Source organism: Lygodium microphyllum, chromosome 24 (genome assembly GCF_053477565.2).
Source record: "Lygodium microphyllum isolate KBCC chromosome 24, Lygodium_microphyllum_v1.1.10, whole genome shotgun sequence".
Lineage (NCBI taxonomy): Eukaryota > Viridiplantae > Streptophyta > Polypodiopsida > Schizaeales > Lygodiaceae > Lygodium > Lygodium microphyllum.
In genome coordinates this window covers 16839574-16858044 of record NC_141158.1, presented here as the reverse complement: position 1 = coordinate 16858044, position 18471 = coordinate 16839574, and the positions used below count along the sequence as shown (strand labels likewise).

At 47.5% G+C, this 18471-nt stretch overlaps 1 protein-coding gene and 1 pseudogene across 3 annotated transcripts in view; both read left to right on the top strand.

The window, feature by feature from the left end:
• Window positions 1-18217, top strand: part of LOC148014880 (uncharacterized) — a 284657-nt gene extending 266440 nt beyond the window's left edge. For 2 of the 3 annotated variants that reach the window (XM_087665264.1, XM_087665263.1), the window contains 4 exons: window positions 5158-5487; window positions 17143-17254; window positions 17377-17505; window positions 17639-18217. In XM_087665264.1, the coding sequence (XP_087521390.1) occupies window positions 5158-5487; window positions 17143-17254; window positions 17377-17505; window positions 17639-17752 (685 nt within the window). In that variant the 3' untranslated portion in view covers window positions 17753-18217. Of the gene's footprint in view, window positions 1-5157; window positions 5488-17142; window positions 17255-17376; window positions 17506-17638 lie in introns of those variants that run through there. The other variant, XR_015688327.1, reaches the window with a different exon arrangement.
• Window positions 6068-7531, top strand: LOC148014881 (uncharacterized; annotated as a pseudogene).
• Window positions 18218-18471: the final 254 nt, after the last annotated feature.

Below are 18471 nucleotides of genomic sequence, written 5' to 3'. Positions count from 1 at the left end.
TGTAGCACTTGTTGAGAACCAATCTGACTGTAAAGTGAAGACTCTTTGTTTGGACCGAGGGGGGGAAATAATGTCCTCTATGCTGAATTCTTTTTTGAAGCAGAAAGGCATTGTTCATCAATTCACTACTGCTTATACTCCACAACAGAATGGGATCGCAAAGAGGAAGAATCGGTCACTCATGGAGATGGCCAGATGTATGCTGAAAGCAAAGAGCTTGCCACATAGTTTTTGGATGGAAGCCGTTATGTGTGCTTGCCATGTTTTGAATAGATGCCCCACCAAAGCATTAAAGAATATCACACCTTTTGAGGCTTGGAACAACTGGAAACCTTCTATTGGGCACTTTCGTACTTTTGGGTGTCTTGCATATGCACACATTCCCAAGGTACTTAGAAAAAAGTTGGATAACAAGGCTGTCAAATGCATTTTTCTGGGGTACAGTAGTGAGAGCAAAGGATACATACTATATGATCCTGTCTCTAAAAAGGTATTTATCAGTAGGGATGTACTTTTCGATCAAAAATCAAAATTATCCCTTACTAGTTTTGACACATATCAGGCTGTTAGTGATGTAGTTGAAGGGTTGCTACCCATTTCAATTTGGTGATTCAGCTGGAGTTTCAGCAAGTGAACTTAATGTTCAGCCAGCTGCTCCATTGGGAAATGCAGAAAATCAGCCAATGGATGATCTGAATATTCAGCAAAGTGCTGAATCTGAAATTCAGTAAGAGCGTGTGCACAATCAGGAGGCAAGACAAATGCCTAGATGGTATTTACAGACTATGAAAGATAGTCACTTGGATGCTCCCATGGCTGGTCATACTAGAAGGCAAGCTCGTATGCATGATACTACACATACCATGGAGTCTGTTATGGCAGCAAATACAAGGAATTATTTTTCATCTTTTGGGAGGAGGCGAAGGATCTCATATTGCTGGCCTTTCAAGAGATCTTTAGCTCCAAATAGATCCTAGGTAGCTTGTGTATTGGTCTTGTTTGTCTCCTCTCTAAAGGGGGGACTGACTGGAGCTCAGATAATGGTATCCAATCGCCTTCTTGTGAATTGGCCTATAAGGCACTAGCACAAATGAATTGGAGTCAACTTCACCACCTGCTAATATCATTGATGTTACCCAAACAAATGTTGTCCAAGATCAGAGCATTTGAGGCTAGAGAGTGGGCCCAGCACTGTGAGTAGAGGACTACAATACTTCTCTTTGATTTTGAGTAGGCCCCTATGGCAAGCAATTAGTGCTTCTTAGAGGGTACCATGACCTAGTTAGGCTTTTTTGGGAGTGAATCAGTAGGGTCTCAGGACTTCATAGACCGGCCAACAATAAAGTGACCATACGTGGAAGAAAAGGTGGAAAGTTTCATCTAGAGCAATCAGTCAGACAAGGCTTCCCTTCAGCTGACAGCACCTTACCACTTCCTACTCTTCACAAAGGGGAAGACCCATTTTCTCAATACGAGAGGTATGCTGAGCATTGTCAGATTCTCAATGTGGGTGGAGGCAGAGTTGTTGCACTCATAGTATGCAAATGATACTACCTTGTATGTTGAGGATGATGAGCTGACATTGGAGAGAGTGGGACTAGCACTAGAGGTGTTTTGCACAATAGCAGATGTGAAAATCAACTAACAAAAGTTTTTTGGTTTTCTTACAGATCTTAACTCCAGCAATGATTAGGGAGTTCACTTGGGTTTTAGATGGGTGTGTAGGGGGCAGACAGGGAGATCTGTGGTTTCCAAATGGGACTCACATCACAGCAAGCCAACAACTTGTGCTTGTCTTAGACTCTATCCAGCGGAAAGGGACCTCCTAGAGTACAACTAACCATTCCCTAGCAAGTCAAGATCTAGTAATCAACTAGGTCATATTGGTCACATTTGTATATAACTTCTTGTTGGTGCTAAGATTTCTTGAAACCATTATCAGGCACTGCTCAACAGGAGGCTTGGAGATTATTGATCCAGAGTACCAAAGCGACACCCTTCTAGACAAGCTAATGATTCGGGGCTAACACCACTTGGACAGACTTGGAAGCTCCTTCTCCAAGAGGACTTCCAAGATCATTGGCCATGCCTCAAAGGTGAGTGGAGACCATCTCTAAGTTCGATCTTCACTTTGGCACTGACTACCCTCCCAAGATCATCCTTTCTTTGCAGCTTGCAATGAAATTGGCAGAGCTTATAGAAGGCTATAGAGTAGAGACACCCATGTTGTTATTTTTGGGGCTGTTAATGGAGACCAAAAGTAGGAATTAATGCAATACAATTAAATGTTAGTGCATGTGATGACTTTGGTTGCTCAACAGCTGTAACTCATGGTCTCATACGTCTCTTTGACATCTACTGTGATAAGAATGTCTTCCTGAAGTTAAGTTACAGAATTATGCCACATATGGGAATTGAATTATAAATCTCGAAGATGAGAGAGAGAAGCCTAATATGAGGCCTCAGAAGACAACCAATCAGAAAGTTTGTACTAAAAACCTTGTGGGATTTCAAGTGGAAGATGCCAGAATCCCGAGTATGAAAAAAGATGGCTGTCCTCGTGTGCTCAAACTTATCCTATGATTTCATCCATCTGCTACAAACTATGTGAACAATCTCCATCCTCTCTACAGTATGTACTAAACAAGTCAACTTGACAATATACAGCAAAAGTCTAGCAATTGTATTCATTGCCTTTTGTGAATGCATATCAGAGCCATATCCAGACATGGAGTTGTAAACTTTTCTATCTTGTAAGAAAATCCTTTTAAAAATACACCATCACAGTCTCCCTACCATCTCCCCCATCTATGTCTAAGAGAACAAATAATTTCAGTCCAAATGGGAAGTTTTTCCAGGGTAGATATGTGTTGCTGCGTTGCACACAGTATGTGTCTCATGGTCTACAATCAAAAAAAAGCTCAACCCATCATGTCGCAAGCTGCCCCCCGCTCCGTCTGATCGCACCCGCCACAGCTCGACCGTGCCATCACCAACACCCAACTCGATAACTCGCCCCCCCCACGCTGAGTCCCCCCCTGCCCCGACGGCTCACAATTGTGTCCCGTTGGCCATCTTTCCCCCCCGCCCCAACAATTCGCCCTGTCCCGCTCCCGGCCCCGCCCCAACAGACTCGGCCCGCTCCAACAGTTTCAGCCAACAAATTCGTCCCCCCCCCCCCCGCTCCAATGGATTCGTCTCCCCCCCCCCGCTCCAACAGATTCGACCACCCCCCCCCCCCCCAAATGCCAAAAATAGCAGTCCCCCCCCCCTCGCCATTGTTTCCCCCACCCTCCAGCTGTTCCCTTTATCCACAGCAACTCTTCCCCCCTCAGGTAGTACCGCGACGTGATTGGTAGTTCTCTCAGAAGGGACACACAATGGAAACCTCTGGTTAGACGCCGGCACACTCAGCGAGTGCCCCCTAATCACACACCTTGCGCGTCGACCTCTCCGAGGAACAGCTCTTAGCCGTCCGAGCTAAGGAGCTAGAGCTAAAAGAAACAGCGATTTATAGTCAGGTAGTAGGACATTCCCGAGCCAGGGCCCAGCTTCGGGACTGGCTTCACTCCACGCTGCGCATTGGCACAGCGTAGATCATGGAGGTGGTCCTATTGGGCCAAGGGATCTTCATGGTTTGGCTAAGTTCGACAAACGTAGCTCGCGAGTTACTTGCCAGTTCACCATATGTGTCCACGAAGGGGGTCATATACATGGTCCCTTGGTACAGTGGCTTTACTGTGGAAACATTTGCACTCCACAACAGGTTTCTTCGGCACCCGGTCACCCTTCTTTTCCCCGGCCTGGCGATAGAGTATCACCAGTTGGTGGAAGACTTTGGACGACTCTTCGACACTGTCCTTACCGCGTCTTTCGCGGATGCAGTAATAGCAGTAGGAGTCCAAAAGTATGGGTGGCAGTGAAAGAGGTCGAGAATATCCCACAGCTCCTGGAGATTGAGGCGGGTGAGCACTCCTTTAGGCAGCAGGACATTGTGACTGGGCAACCAGAGCAATGCCTGCGCTGCCACAACTTTGGGCATCATGCAGCAGTTTGCACGCGTTTCGGAGCCAAGGCGGCTCCGCCGACAGGCCCGCAGGTGGACACTAACGGCGTCACATGAGTCCAAAGATGACTAAGAGGAAGAAGACAGGGGAGGGCGCAACCAACTCCTCAGACCCAACCTCGTCAGCAGGGAGCAGGTGGGCAAGCGACGTCTCCTCGGCAGAGCACTCCACAGCCTCCGCCTGCCCGCCCCACCCGGCAGGACCGAGCCCCATTTTACCCTCCCCCCCCCCCATGGCTTCTTGCCCCCATCCCCCCAAGACCGCCTTAAGAGGCTTGTATACATGATGTATTTGTGACTTTACATCAGATCCAGCTAGTGTGTCGAGCATGAGCACTCCGTTGTGATCAGTTTCTTTGGAGTAATATAATCAGCCACATTGTACTTGCAAAAAAAAAAAAAGAAAGGATATGTGTTGCTGCTCTATAATAACCTCACTACATCTTGTTGTTCAGATGCACCAATCAATAATAATACCAATTATCTGAGAAAAGTCAGGACTGGAGACAATGCTGTGATGCTGATCTGATATCTCATAGGCCATGCTCACATGAAATCCCTCATATTCATAATCCACAGGCGGTTCCTCTGTCCCTTTGACCCACACCACTACTCCCTAGGTCACTCACTGTCATCTCACGACACGGCCATGGAATACCAATCCAAGGGTTGTCCTCCAAACCTCCTAAGCCCTGGGACAATCCCAAATGTAGTGTCTCTTAAGTCTCTTCAGTCACTGCACAAACAAACAATTAGGCATTTCCCAACAACTACCAGTTGATTGCTAACTACTAGACTCCTATTTTCCACAAGGCAGAAGAAGAGTGCAATACTATCAATACTTTGCATTGTAGCAGGTTTTTTTAGACGTTGTTACCCCTGTAGGCACATGGTTTCGTGAACAAACATAAATAACAAATAATCTAACAATATTCCTCTTGAGACATGTGGTTCATGGCAATCAATGTAGCATATAGAACAAGGTCTAGTTCTCGGGAAGAAAATGGCTTTGGGAGTTAAGTACTGAAGTAAGGAAGCAATATGAATCCTGCATTTGTTCTAAATCAATATTTGACTTTTATTTTGATTAGTCGCCTTTGGACGGAGGCTGGTATCAAGATAGGCCAGTTTGGACAGCCCAATGCATGGGATCTGAGAATTCCAGAGACATGGGCAAGTAAGACACCATCATATGTGACAAATATTCCTCTAGTTCGAGATGTGGACAGCATATCAAGTAGCAGTTCAAGTTTTCGAATCAGCAGTAGTGCAGGAACTTCAGGCAGTCGGTCTAGCAGTAGTAGACAAATGAGTAGAGGAAGTATTGCTGACTCACCACTAGATCTTCTATCAGTGTCTCAAGGAAAAACAGAGCAGAATTCAGACCAGTCAAAACCATCAAGGCAACGGACCTCTAGAGGGTATTTACTGCTCCTGTATTAGCATAATGTAACTGCTGAAATCTTGTTGAAGTTTTCAGGCCGTAGACAGACCTAAATTTTTCCAAACTGAAAAAAATAGCTTTTAATATGTCAAAGGACATCTAAGGTATTTGAATATTGATCCATAAATCATTCCTCAGTCATCTCAAAGTTTGTATAAACCAATATGATCAATGTGTGTATTTAATATGTTGTCTTGTTTTGTGTGCACCATTTAGGAGTTGTAACACATTAGCACACGTGGCTTTATGCAAACTTTCTGCATGGAAAACCCTATTAAATCTAGGGTGCTTTATATGATTCAGATAGATAAGTTATTGGCTCTTTGCCTACTGCTGGTGCAACATATGGTCTTACAATTTATCTAGCGAACATGCAAGTCCCATGTAATGACATCATTAACCTCATGTAGGGACATTGGAGAAGCAATGTGCTCACATACAATTTCATGAACCCCACACCAAACTGTGGCTTTTTGACACCCTAGTTACACCCACACTCTCTTCCACATGAGGAGGCAACCTTTTGGGAGACTAGGATGGACTAGAGAAGGAATACTATGACAGGTGGGAGCACATGAAAAGACCACTGGTCATGATGATCTCACGCATGATACGAGCGAAGAGCTTGACCCGACATGAGATTATCAGAGTTGAGTTGGGAGCTTCACCCATGGTGGTTGAGGCCTTGGTCCAAGCAGTGACTTTCATACATAGACTATGGGAGCTCCCCCAAGATAGATACCCATCACTAGCCCTAGCCTCTTCTGCAAACCACCTTCACATATGAAGGAGACATGTCGACAATTGCACTTAGAAGCAAGATGTGCTGATCCTTTTGCCACTATTGATGAGTCTGTGTGGCCGATTTGGAAGAGGGTTCACATGGGGAGGCAAGCATTGCAAGTTCCCCTAATGTTTCAACTGCAACTGCAAGTGACTCTGCTTCATATAGTGTTCAGTTGCCAAGCTCAAAGAAGCAAAAAGTGGGCAGATCACAAGGAGCTTTGGAGAAGTCTTGGAATATGCCAGCAAGGCACAATGCCGATGTTGCTCTTTGCAGGTTTTTTTATGCTGAGGACATTCCTCATTGGAAAGTGAGGACTCCATATTTTTTAGACATGGTAAAAGCAATAGGGGAAGTTGGGCCAAGCTACAAGCCTCCCTCTCACCACATGCTTCGCACAAAGCAAATTAATGATGAAGTCAAATGCATTGATAGAGAGTTGCTTGACATTTGAGATGAGTGGAAGAGATATGGATGCAGTGTTTTATGTGTTGGATGGTTTGACACCCATCGTAGACCCATTATTAATGTCACAGTATCTTCCATACATGGTTCTATGTTCATGAGGGCAGTAGACACAAGTGGACAATATAAGTCAAGAGAGTACATCTATGAGATTTTAAAAGATGTAATCTTGGATGTTGGGCTGGAAAATGTAATGTAGGTGTGTGTGGATAATGCAGCAAATTGTGTGTGAGCTAGACAATTGATAGAGGCACAATGGTCTTACATTTTCTATAGTAGGTGTGCTTGTCATTGCTTGGATCTCCTTTTTGAGGATATTGGTCAATTGTCTTGGGTTGCTCTTGTATTGGTTGATGACACAAAAGTTGTCACTTTTATAACTCAGAAATATCCAATCTTGGCTTTATATCACGAATCCAGCACAAAGGAGCTAGTAAAGCTAGCTCAAACAAGGTTTTCTTACATGTTTATCATGTTGGTAAACCTACTAAATGAAAGATGCTATAATGTCCTGTGACATATGGTTGTGAGTGATGATTGGACTAGAAAGAGAGTTTGCCACACTGATAAAGCAATGCAAGTGGCTAAAAACATTTTGGGATTCACTTTTTGGCAGGATGCAAGGATTATTTTGAAGATATGTGCACCTATCTTAAAGATCCTTCACCTTCCAGATATGGAAGGTGCAACAATGGGGCTTGCGTATGAGCTAATAAATTGTATAATTGAGAAGATACAGAGCATTGAGAGTGTGGATGCTACTAAATTGTAGCAGGTTAAGGGTTTTTGTATCGATAGATGGAATATGTTGCACTCACCATTGCATGCAACTGCTTATGGTTTGCATCCAATATGGAGATCAAAGAATCCAAGTGGTGATAGTGAAGTGCTAGGTTGGATGAATGTGATTGAGAAGTAGACTCTTCATGATGTAGCAAAACAGGGTGTTTTGTGTGATGAGTTGGACATGTATAAGTTAGAGGCTTGAAGAGCCACTCGAATCAAAGAAGAGTTAACTTCTAGAATCAAATGCTTTGTGTGATGAGTTGTAAGGCCACTAGGAATATGTTGATGTTTTTTCTTGGGGATACTAGAAATTTGACCAAATAAGAACTTCCTTTAGATTGAATAAATAGTCATCAAATAAGAAGTCATTGGATTGACCAAGGAAGCGCTTTGTTGGAGAGGTGATGCATCTTTGAAATGCCTATTAACCAAATGCCATCTAGAGGATCAAATGAGTTTTGAAAATATCAAATGAAGAAAATATAAGGAGAAGAATGAAGTTAGCTTTGGAAGCACTGAATGAAAAAAACAAGGAGAGAGATCAAATTTCGGATTTGCACACCCTCTTGCAAAGGATGTGGCAAGGATGCACCAGGGGGTGAAGTGGGTGGGAAACATTTGGGGCTTGCACACCTCATTTGCAACTGTTGGCTATTAAGGTGCTTTGTCAAGGTACTTGTACATCTCCTTGAGAAAGGAATTGGAGTACCTTCTCTTTGATACATACAAAGAGAAGAAACAAGTTACTTCCAAAGCATATGGAGAAACTTGTTATGTCACAAACCTTCACCTTGTCTTTAAGATCAAAGAAAGAGGATGGAAAAAAACTGAGGTTACTCTGGAAATGCCTAATAAGGAAAAGGATGATAGGATTTTTGCAATTCAAGAATTGCAAGAATAAGAGTTGGATAATGTCAATGCTGCAGCAAGCAGTGCTTCTCCTGTTGAGCAGGGAGAGGATGATCATGATAATGATGATGAGGAAGATGAGGAGGAGGGGAGTGATGAGGATGAGGACATTGATGAGGAGGAGGATGAGGAGGGTGCATCTTGCCCATGATCATCATGTTTAATGTTTTTTCCATATAGTTTGCTTCAGCCTTTTACTACAATCTAGTGTCTAGACAACTATTATGCCATGATCCATCCTTTGCCTTTTATGGTAGTCCTTTATAAACTTTCAACTATCTATCCTTTTTTAGATTACTTTCACTTGTAGGCTGTAGCCATTAGTGCTTCAATCGTGTCTTGGCTCAAATGACTAGAAATCAAAACCTAAATTCTTTGTGGCATATCAATGTTGCGAACTTTTAAGTTGTGTTTTCAATCTTGATTATTCATTGGCTTATTGGTAGACTACAGTGTCTATTTTGTAGAATCTAAAGTCGTTGAAACAATGAAATTTTAGTTTTTATTCAACATGTTTGCTTAATACTAGATCATATACATTTTTACTATTTTTTCATGTAAAAATTAGGGCAACATATGATTCAGCCTAAGGGCATAAATCATACTCCAATCATACTTTCATTCCCATCTGTGTATGATGTATGATTGCCGTATGAAAAAACTATGGACACAAGGGTATCCACTAATGGTAATTGTTTCATGCTTGGTGATTCGTGTATTTCTTGGTTGAGCTGTCTACAGTGGCCACATCTAGCTTCACTAGTGGCCACATCTAGCTGTGAAGCTAGATGTGGCCACTGTAGACAGCTACAGTGGAATGTGTACAGTGGCCACATCTCTCCAACTCATGAAAAGACCCTCCTAAGCCCTCTACCAAGCCTCCTTTAAAAGGTGTGCTGTGCAAGACAGCAGATCCAAGTGCAGTGCCTTCAAGTCTTTGTGGCAGCCACATCTGAGCAGTCATGGGAAGCAGTTATGGTTCAACCAAGTAGGATTTGGGCCATCCTCCAAACAAAGGGCATCAAGTCTTGACAGCTACGCCTGGCCCCTCATGGGAAGTGGTTACACACCCAAATGCAAAGCAGGCTGCTGTCCTTGAAACAAAGGGCATCTTGTCTTAACCTCTGAAACTGTCCCACAATCTGCACAAAAGCACTCTGTCACCCTCTCCTGATTCACAATACCTTAAGCACATTGGTGATCCCTCGCCCATCAGCCATGTTTACCTGAACATAATGATCACATTTGTATTAGGATCTGATCATCAAGGGGCCCCATCGCTAGCTCCCTGCGCCCGCCCTGCCCCCTCCACCTGTGCCTACCCGCCCCCCCCCCCGCCCCCCCCCCCCCCTATCTTTTTCCTCCCCTCCAACCCCCGCCCCCCGCGTACTGTCTTGCCGGGAGGCCTGGCCCTCTTTCAGGCTGCCACACCACCGCCATCGAAAACAGAAATCCCCCCTTCGCCATCGACACCCCCCCTTCCCCCTCCAGTTGCTCCCTCCCCCTGCAGCAACTCCCCATCTAGTAGCACAGCAGCGTGATAGGTAGGTTCTCCCAGAAGGGACGTGCAATGGAAACCTATGGTTAGACGCCGGCACACTCAGCGAGTGCCCCCTAGTCAAACACCTTGCGCGTAGTCCTCTCTGAGGAGCAGCTCTTAGCCATCCAAGCTAAAGAGCTGGAGCTAATGGAAACAACGATTTATGGTCAGGTAGTAGGACATTCCCCAGCCAGGGCCCAGCTTCGGGATTGGCTTCACTCCACGCTGCGCATCAGCATAGCGCAGATCATGGAGGCGGTCCTATTGGGCCAAGGGATCTTCATGGTCCGCCTCAGCTCGGCAGACGCAGCTCGCGAGCTACTCGCCTGTTCACCATATGCATCCACGAAGGGGGTCATATACATGGTCCCTTGGTACAGTGGCTTTACTGTGGAGGCTTTTGCACTTCACAACAGGTTTCTTCGGCACCCGGTCACCCTTCTTTTCCCCGGCCTGGCGATTGAGTATCGCCAGTTGGTGGAAGACTTTGGATGGCTCTTCGGCACTGTCCTTCCCGCGTCCTTTGCGGATGCAATGACAGCTGTAGGAGTCCCAAAGGTACAGGTAGCAATGAAAGAGGTCAAGAATATCCCATAGTTCCTAGAGATTGAGGCAGGCGGGCACTCCTTTGGACAGCAGGTCATTGTGACTAGGCAACCAGGGCAGTGCCTGCGCTGCCATGACTTTGGGCATCAGGCAATAGTTTGTACGCGTTTCAGAGCCAAGGCGGCTCTGCCCAGAGGTCCGCAGGTGGACGCTGACGGTTTCACACGGGTCCAAAGACGACAGAGAGGGAGACGGCAAGGGGTGGCGCAGCCAGCTCCTCAAACCCAGCCTCGTCAACAGGGTGTTGGCGGGCTAGCGGCCCCCTCTCAGCAGAGCACTCCACAGCCCCCCTCTATCCGCCCCACCCGACAAGACCGCAGCCCCCCACATTCTCTACATGCGCCACAGACTACCTCGCCTGAGTTCCCACAGGCCCCTCACCCACCCCTCCCCCCCCCTCCCCACATCCCATGCCCCCCCTCCCCCCACTGACCTTGGCCCATAGCCCCCCCTTGCCAAGGCCACCACCTCCCCCCCCCACATCTGCCATGCATCTCCAGCCATCCCACCATAACTCGATCCTCTTCCCTCCCATCACCCCCCCTATCGAGCACCCCCCCTAATCCGCACCCAGGTCAGGTGAGCCCCCCTAGACCCACCCCCCCTCCTCCCACAGGAGATGATGAGCCACACACACCTACCTCCTCTGCACACCAGCAGCCTTCCCCCTCCCACACAGCCACCAGCTCATCCGCCCCTGCCACCCGCCACACTTTCCCGAGACAGGCACAGCTGTTGCCACAAGAGTTCTTCCGCACTGGCCCATGGTCCTACTTGCGAGTTGTGGAGCGCAGAGAGTTCCCACTACCTCTAGAGGTGGGGATCTTCGTGGTTCGTAAGTCAAGGAGGAGTAAGGTCCACCTACTAGCACCACCGGATGGACCAAACTACGCCTTTTTTCTTCAGTCATCTTACTCAGAGGAGTGGACGACTACACAGATTGAGGAGGAGTTGAAGAGTCAGGTGGCAGATCACATCTCCCAGTGGATGGAAGATGAAGAATTAGCACTGTTTGTACAACACTGGCTAGGTTGCATGATGGACATTAACTGGTGGGCTAGCGCCAACATCCCACACTTGAGCATTATCTTTCGAGCCCCCCCACAGTGGAGAGCACCAAGGGACATGATCGAGTGACCCCTGGCGGAGGCGGCCCACTTCTACCAGTGTACAAAGTTGCGATTTTCAGCATGGCTGATAGATGCATTGATAGTACCACCTGGAGCATCTATCACCCCTATGGTCCGGCCGAGGGCCACCATGGGGGACTGGAGTTCACCATCCAGACTGGCGGCAAAAGCGCACTTGCATGCCTCACAGTCTCTCCTCATTATCTGTAGCATCCACACCAAACAGATGCTTGTTCGGTCAGTCACAGGTTTCCCCATAAGCTTACATCTTGCATCCTGGAATGTGAACAGTCTCCACTATAGTGGGACACGTGGCTCCAGGAAGCTGATTGTTTGGCAGGAGTTGCAGCCTGCCCTTGCCAGACGGATCGACATCTTGCTTCTACAGGAGCACAAGCTCACCCTCGCTCAAGCTCTGCGGGTTGGGAAGGTACTTTCAGGCAGCTCGCACACTTACTGGGAGCACGCCATAAGTGCCCAAGGCAGGAGTGGAGGCATATGCACCTCTATTGGCCCGAGTCTCACCACTTGTGTACGAGACCACAGGACGATAGTGGCAGGAAGGGTTCTATGGATCAAACTGGATATTGGGGACTTGTGTATTCGAGTCCTCAATGTCTATGCCCCTACAGAGGTTAGGGCACGCAGCAGGTTCTGGGTGGAGATTACAGCTGGACTCCCAAAGGTGGACTCCTGGATTGTTGGAGGACCAGCAGGGCAGAGGAAGAAACTACGAGGGCATGGCTGGGAAGGAGCAGGAGGCGTGGGAGGTCTTTTTGCTTGCAGTCCGAGCACATGATACCTAGAAAGACCCTGCCTTCCACAGGAGGGAGAGGTCGTTGGACTTCTCCTAGGGATACAGGTGGCTAGGTGGAGCCCTGCTGGAGTGGTTGGACAAGTTTTATGTGGGAGAGTGGGGAGGCTCTCGTGGAGGCCAGATTAAGCAATTGGCAGGCACCACGTTATCCGATCACTGCCCGGTTCTCCTGACACTTGACCCCCCAGCATCCGCCCTAGATACACGATCCTATCGGATCCCTGACTCGATCTATAGGAGAGAGAAGGTGTCGAGACAGATAGAGCAGATTTGGACCAGAGAGTGGGACAGGAGGGACTGGATAGCAGAGGAGATTGCAGAGGTCCTAGCCGACTCAAGCAGAATCTGCCAAGAGGCAGCCGTACAGGCCAGGCAGCAATGTTGGGAGGAGGAGAGAGCACTCGGGCGGGACCTTGCAGCCACACAGAGATTATTGCAGGAGGCACCAGGGGACCCCACCCTCCACGCACAAGGCGCGCGTGTGCAGGCATTGTTGGCCTAGAGGACAGACGCTCAGAGTTCTCTTTCTGCACCTCAGCAGCCTTTTGGGTGCGGAAGGGGGACACAATGTGCAGGGAGTTCTTCTAGGTGCACCAACCCCGCACCGCAGGAGAGCAGATACACAGCCTTAGGGATCAGTATATGGGAGGACACGTTCTAGCCCTGATGAGGTGATGGAGATTGCCACCGACTATTACACGCGCCTCTTCTAGCAGGAGACAGCTTCAGCTAGAGGACAGAGATGTAGACAGCAGGTATGGGATCACATCCCGTCCCTCGTCTCACAGAGGAGATAGGACACTCCCTCCTAGCCCCCTTCACAGAGAAGGAACTAGAGGAGGCTTTCCATACACTGGATGGGCAGAAATGCTCGGGGGAGGATGGCCTCTCTAATGCTTTCTTCACTACCTACTAGGAAGTGGTGAAGGACCCCCTACTGAGGGCTTTCCAGGAGATCTTCACCTCAGGACAGATGCCAGGGAGTCTCTCGGCAGGCCTTATCAGTCTTCTCCCCAAAGGGGGAGACCGGTTGGAGCTCTCCCAATGGAGACCGATCACCTTATTTTCAGTGGCCTATAAGGCACTGGCAAAGATGATTGATAGGCGATTACGCCCCGTGCTTCCAGATATCATTCATGACACACAGACATGCTTTGTCTAGGATAGAAGCATCCTAGACAATGTATTTACATTCTTTAAGGCGGCAGAGTGGGCTCAGCACAGTGGGCAGAGACTGGCAGTATTACTCTTGGATTTCGAGAAAGCTTATGGCAGGGTGGACTGGGATTTCCTAAAGGGCACTATGGTGAAGTTGGGGTTTCCCCACGCTTGGATTCGCGGGGTCTTCGGCCTGTACAGATCAGCCACCAGTAGGGTTCTCATAGGCAGAAGGCGAGGGGAGGAATTTCGGCTGGAGAGATCGGTCCGATAGGGTTGTCCCCTAGCCCCATACCTGTTTCTACTCTTCGCAGAGGTGATGTCTCACTTTCTCAGGTCACTTGTGAGCGGATTACACGGCCTCCGATTTCCAGTGAGAGAGGAGACTGAGTTGTTAGACTCAGAGTACGTAGACGACACAGGCCTCTACATAGAGGACGATGAGGTGATACTGGAGAGAATGAGGCTGGCTCTTGATGTATTCTGCGTTGCAGTGGGAGTGAAAATCAACTGCCAGAAGTCGGTTGTGGTTTCCTCACAGACCACTCCAGTACGGAGTGGGGCGTCTAAACTGGGATTTAGATGGGTGAGCAGAGGGCAGACCGTTTGATACCTAGGGTTCCAGGTGGGACTCGACATCACTCCTGCCCAGCAGTTTCTTCCTGTCCTTGATTCTATTCAGAGGAAACTGACCTACTGGAGCACGGTTCGCTTCTCACTAGCCGGTGGAGCCCTGGTGGTTAACCAGGTCCTCCTAGCGACGGCGTGGTACATCGCCTCGTGTTGGTGCTTCTTCTCATCGTGCGTAAGGCAGCTTCACCGCCTAGTGCGGAATTTCCTTTGGTCTGGGTCTGATGGCTCCAAGGACTCCAGGGCCAAGGTGGTGTGGCAACCATCATATGACATCGATCAGAGGGAGGGCTTGGGATCATAGACCCAGAGTATCAGAGTATGGCCCTCTTGGGCAAGCTAGTTGTCCGCCGTCTCGCACCAGGCGGGTAGACTTGGAAGGTCTTACTACAAGAGGGCTTTCAGGATTGTAAACTGAGGCCGTCCTTGAGATGGATCTTCACATCAGCCTAGATCACCCCTCCTAGATCACCTTTCCTTCAGAGCCTACTCCGCATGTGGCAGGGCCTCCGTAAGGCCCTAATCCAGAGCCCCTTAGGTTGCCAGGAGGAAATAGACCGTCAGCTGGTGATCTGGAACCTCCAGGTTAAAGATAGGGAAGGGGCACAAATAGATGAGCGCCCCCACATCCAGTGGGCTAGGTGGGAGGTCGGCCCGGCTCGTTCCATCAGGACATGGCAGGAGGTGTACAGAATGGCGGATGAGGAGGTGCTGCAGCGAGTATCAGGTTGCACGATTGGAGTGGAGTTGAGGAGAAGAGAGATAGACGCAACAATACCTCCGAAGTGGCTTGCCCCCCCGATGCGAGAGCCGATAGAGCCCGGGGAGGTATGGGCAGCTAGGTTCTCTCTAGCAGGCATCTCCCTTCAGGTGGCAGGTAGAGTGGGTGGCGCCCCCCAGGAGACCTTCTTCGCAGTTCAGGAGGGGGGGGGACGTCTGGCCCTTGACAGAGGGCATTAGGATGAAGGGATTGCCACCCTTTCATGGAGAAGGATTCAGGTGGTGGGTCTTCAGGGGAAGACTTGGCGACTGGACCCCTATGTTTTCTGGAAGGAGCTCAAGGAGTGGTGCCTTTGGATCTGGAAGGGCAGACCACTTGATGAGCTGGAGTGAGATCCAGGAGAGTGGCTGTGGCCGGCCTCTGCGGTCGCCAAAAAGCCACCCAGGTTCCTAGAGTATACTGCCAGGATTGGCAGACATGTACTGATGCAGGAGGATATGGACTGGGCACCGTCACGCAGCAGGCACTAGGTGGAGCACAGCATCACGGAGCCCTTCCGACGGACCTTCTGGCGCCGCCTATGGGATAGCTAGAGGCCGAGGAGGGTGTCGTATTTTTTATGGCCGGTGGCACATGGAGGCTTGGCGGTGGGAAGCTGGCTTGCCCCAGATACAGGAGGGAGGTTGTAAGCGCTGCACACAGCACCCTCTAGAAACCCCAAAGCACTACCTTTGGTCTTGTGAGGAGGCGCAGCTCGTGTGGAGAGGAGCATGCTGTATCCTTCGACGTATAGCGCCGAGCCTTGGGTGTATCTCATGGGGAGCTTTCTGTTGGTAGGCAATCAGCCAGGGCCATCACCTTTCGTATGAAGCCAGGATGCAGGACACGATATTCATGATCAAGGCAGGGTCATGCGCAGTCGTCGGTCTGGAGGCTCTACCCATCCACCAGGTATTGGATCCCACAACAGACCACTCGGAGATATGGGAAATCATAGGGAGTCTTACTGGATGGCATATTTGGAAGGCGCGATGCCAGGTGGCTTTCGGCGAAGAGAGACTTTCAGCACTTGCGACCCTAGCAGAGCTATGGACCTCCATCATCCATTCCCTCCGCGGCCGATGGGATCAGGTGCAGGGCGAGTCGAGGGCTCGTCAGGAGCTCCGTGGTCACTTCATGCGTACCTGCGGCAGCGAGGGTCTGTTCTTTGTGATGCAAGCAGGCAGCCCCATTTGCCGATATACCCCCCCCCCCAAATGGCTTCTTGCCCCCATCCCCCCTAGACCACCTTGAGAGGTTTGTATACATGATGTACTGGTGACTCTGCTTCAGCTCCAGCTAGTCTGTTGAGCATGAGCACTCTGTTGTAATCAGCTTTTTGAGTAATATAATCAGCCACATTTTACTTGCAAAAAAAAAAAAGGATCTGATCATCACCCCTATTCAAACATGATTTTCTACCAGACCCAAACAGCATGTGGGGGACTCTTATTTACATTCCCCACCTCAGAAATGTTTTCTTTCTTCCACTTCAAAATACATAAGAAACTCTCTTCTACCATATCCTCTTTTAGCCCACCCACATCTTTAAACTCCTACTTCCATGGCCTCTCTTCCATAGATATAAGAGAACTCTCTTCTACCATGGCCTCTTTTAGCTACCCACATCTTGAAACTCCTACTTCCATCCATCTCAACTTAAGCAAGTAGTTCAAATATTTTTTACAAGAATGTGTGTATATGATGTGTCTCTATCGCATGTACATATATGATGTCCCTTGACCACATGTGCATGCTGCAGATAGCCTGGCATTGTTTTGAGCATCACCCAGAGTTTGATCTAGGAAAATCACAGATTACTGTAATGGTTAGATATTACATATGCACTCCAAACTTTTCCTCATAGCAAAGCATAATCGCACATGTTTTTCCATCAAGCTTGGCATCTCAATAACCACCTTTAAGTGAGGAAATGCCAATGTACTAGGTTGTTGATTCTAATCACCTGATTCCCTTCTTGTATACACTTTTTTGTTCTTCTGGTGCAAAAATAGTGATAAAGATAATTTATTCTTATTTACCACAGATCTTTAAGTGAAGTTATTGTAGACATACTTGAAGGAGGGCCACCATATCAACGGCTGGATTCATGGTTTAAACCACTACAATTAGCTTACAGTCGGCAGCTTCCTGTCAAGGTATTGGGTTCCTAAGAATGGTCTATTCATGTGCCTCACTATTTATGCGCTTCTAATATTGTCTTGAGATAGATTTGAGGTTATTGGGGTAAATCTTTTAAATTTCTTATTTCCTGGTGTAGAATTTAAAACCCTTTGGATCAGTCATTCCATCCAATCTGTCCTTCTCTAGAAGAAAACCCCAAGAAGATATCAATAATGAAAAGTTTGCAGCAGCATTAGCATCTAGCAGACGAAAGACAAAGATCCAGGTTTACTATCTTGATACTTTCAATGTTCTTTTTTGATAATGCCACCCCTTTTTTTTAAAAAGTTAGAATTGCCAATACACACACAAAGGCTATGAAAAGTCAACTTTTATAATGAGCAGAGTTGTACATGTAGGAATCCCCACCAAGACTTGTGTTGCCTCGTTTTCGACTCAACCAGACTGCTCAAACATTTTCAACTGTGAAAAGCGAAACAAATTCTCCAAAAAGTCTGGCTACAACTATGTGATTATTGGGATAGCCTGTGGCATTGTCTTTCATCATGCAGAAGACCATAACTGACCAGTGTTGCCTGCTCATCTGTTGGAGTATAAGCTTTTGCAATACAGTGGACTTCATCAAATGCTGCTGGCTTCTATGGCTGTCCCTAGGTGGTAAAAGTTTTACTTTCATGACATTAGTTAAGATCTATGAGTCAGTCCATGAGAATCTACAAGCATGGCATTATCAGTGCCCATATGGTGTTTCCTCTATTCCCCCATGTATGAAAGACTTTTAGCTTTTCTCTACTCCAAATCTCAATTTAGGACTTTTCATTGAAATGAATGACAGTCCAGCATGTCTGAGATGGTTTCACCAATTATACTCAAGGAAAAGAAGATCAATGTTTCCAGGTTTTGAAAGAAACAGAATGCATGTTTACGATAGAAAAGAGCTGCAGCAAATGAATGATGAAGCAAATCAATTTTTCTAATACAGCATAAAGTTACTCAATCTCTCTGTGGTCACACGTGCACAAAGAACAGTTGTTAATTGATCACTGAATGCTATTTGTACATGACTCATTATCATATGTTTCACAAATTAAGTTTGTGGAATATTTGTAACCAAGTATCCTTGAGTAGTTATTAGCCCATAGACCAGCATTAATTAATTATTGGTGGGTGAAATTAATTTTCTAAGCACTAGAATAATTATTAAATTAATTTTCAGAATACTTGGCAAAAC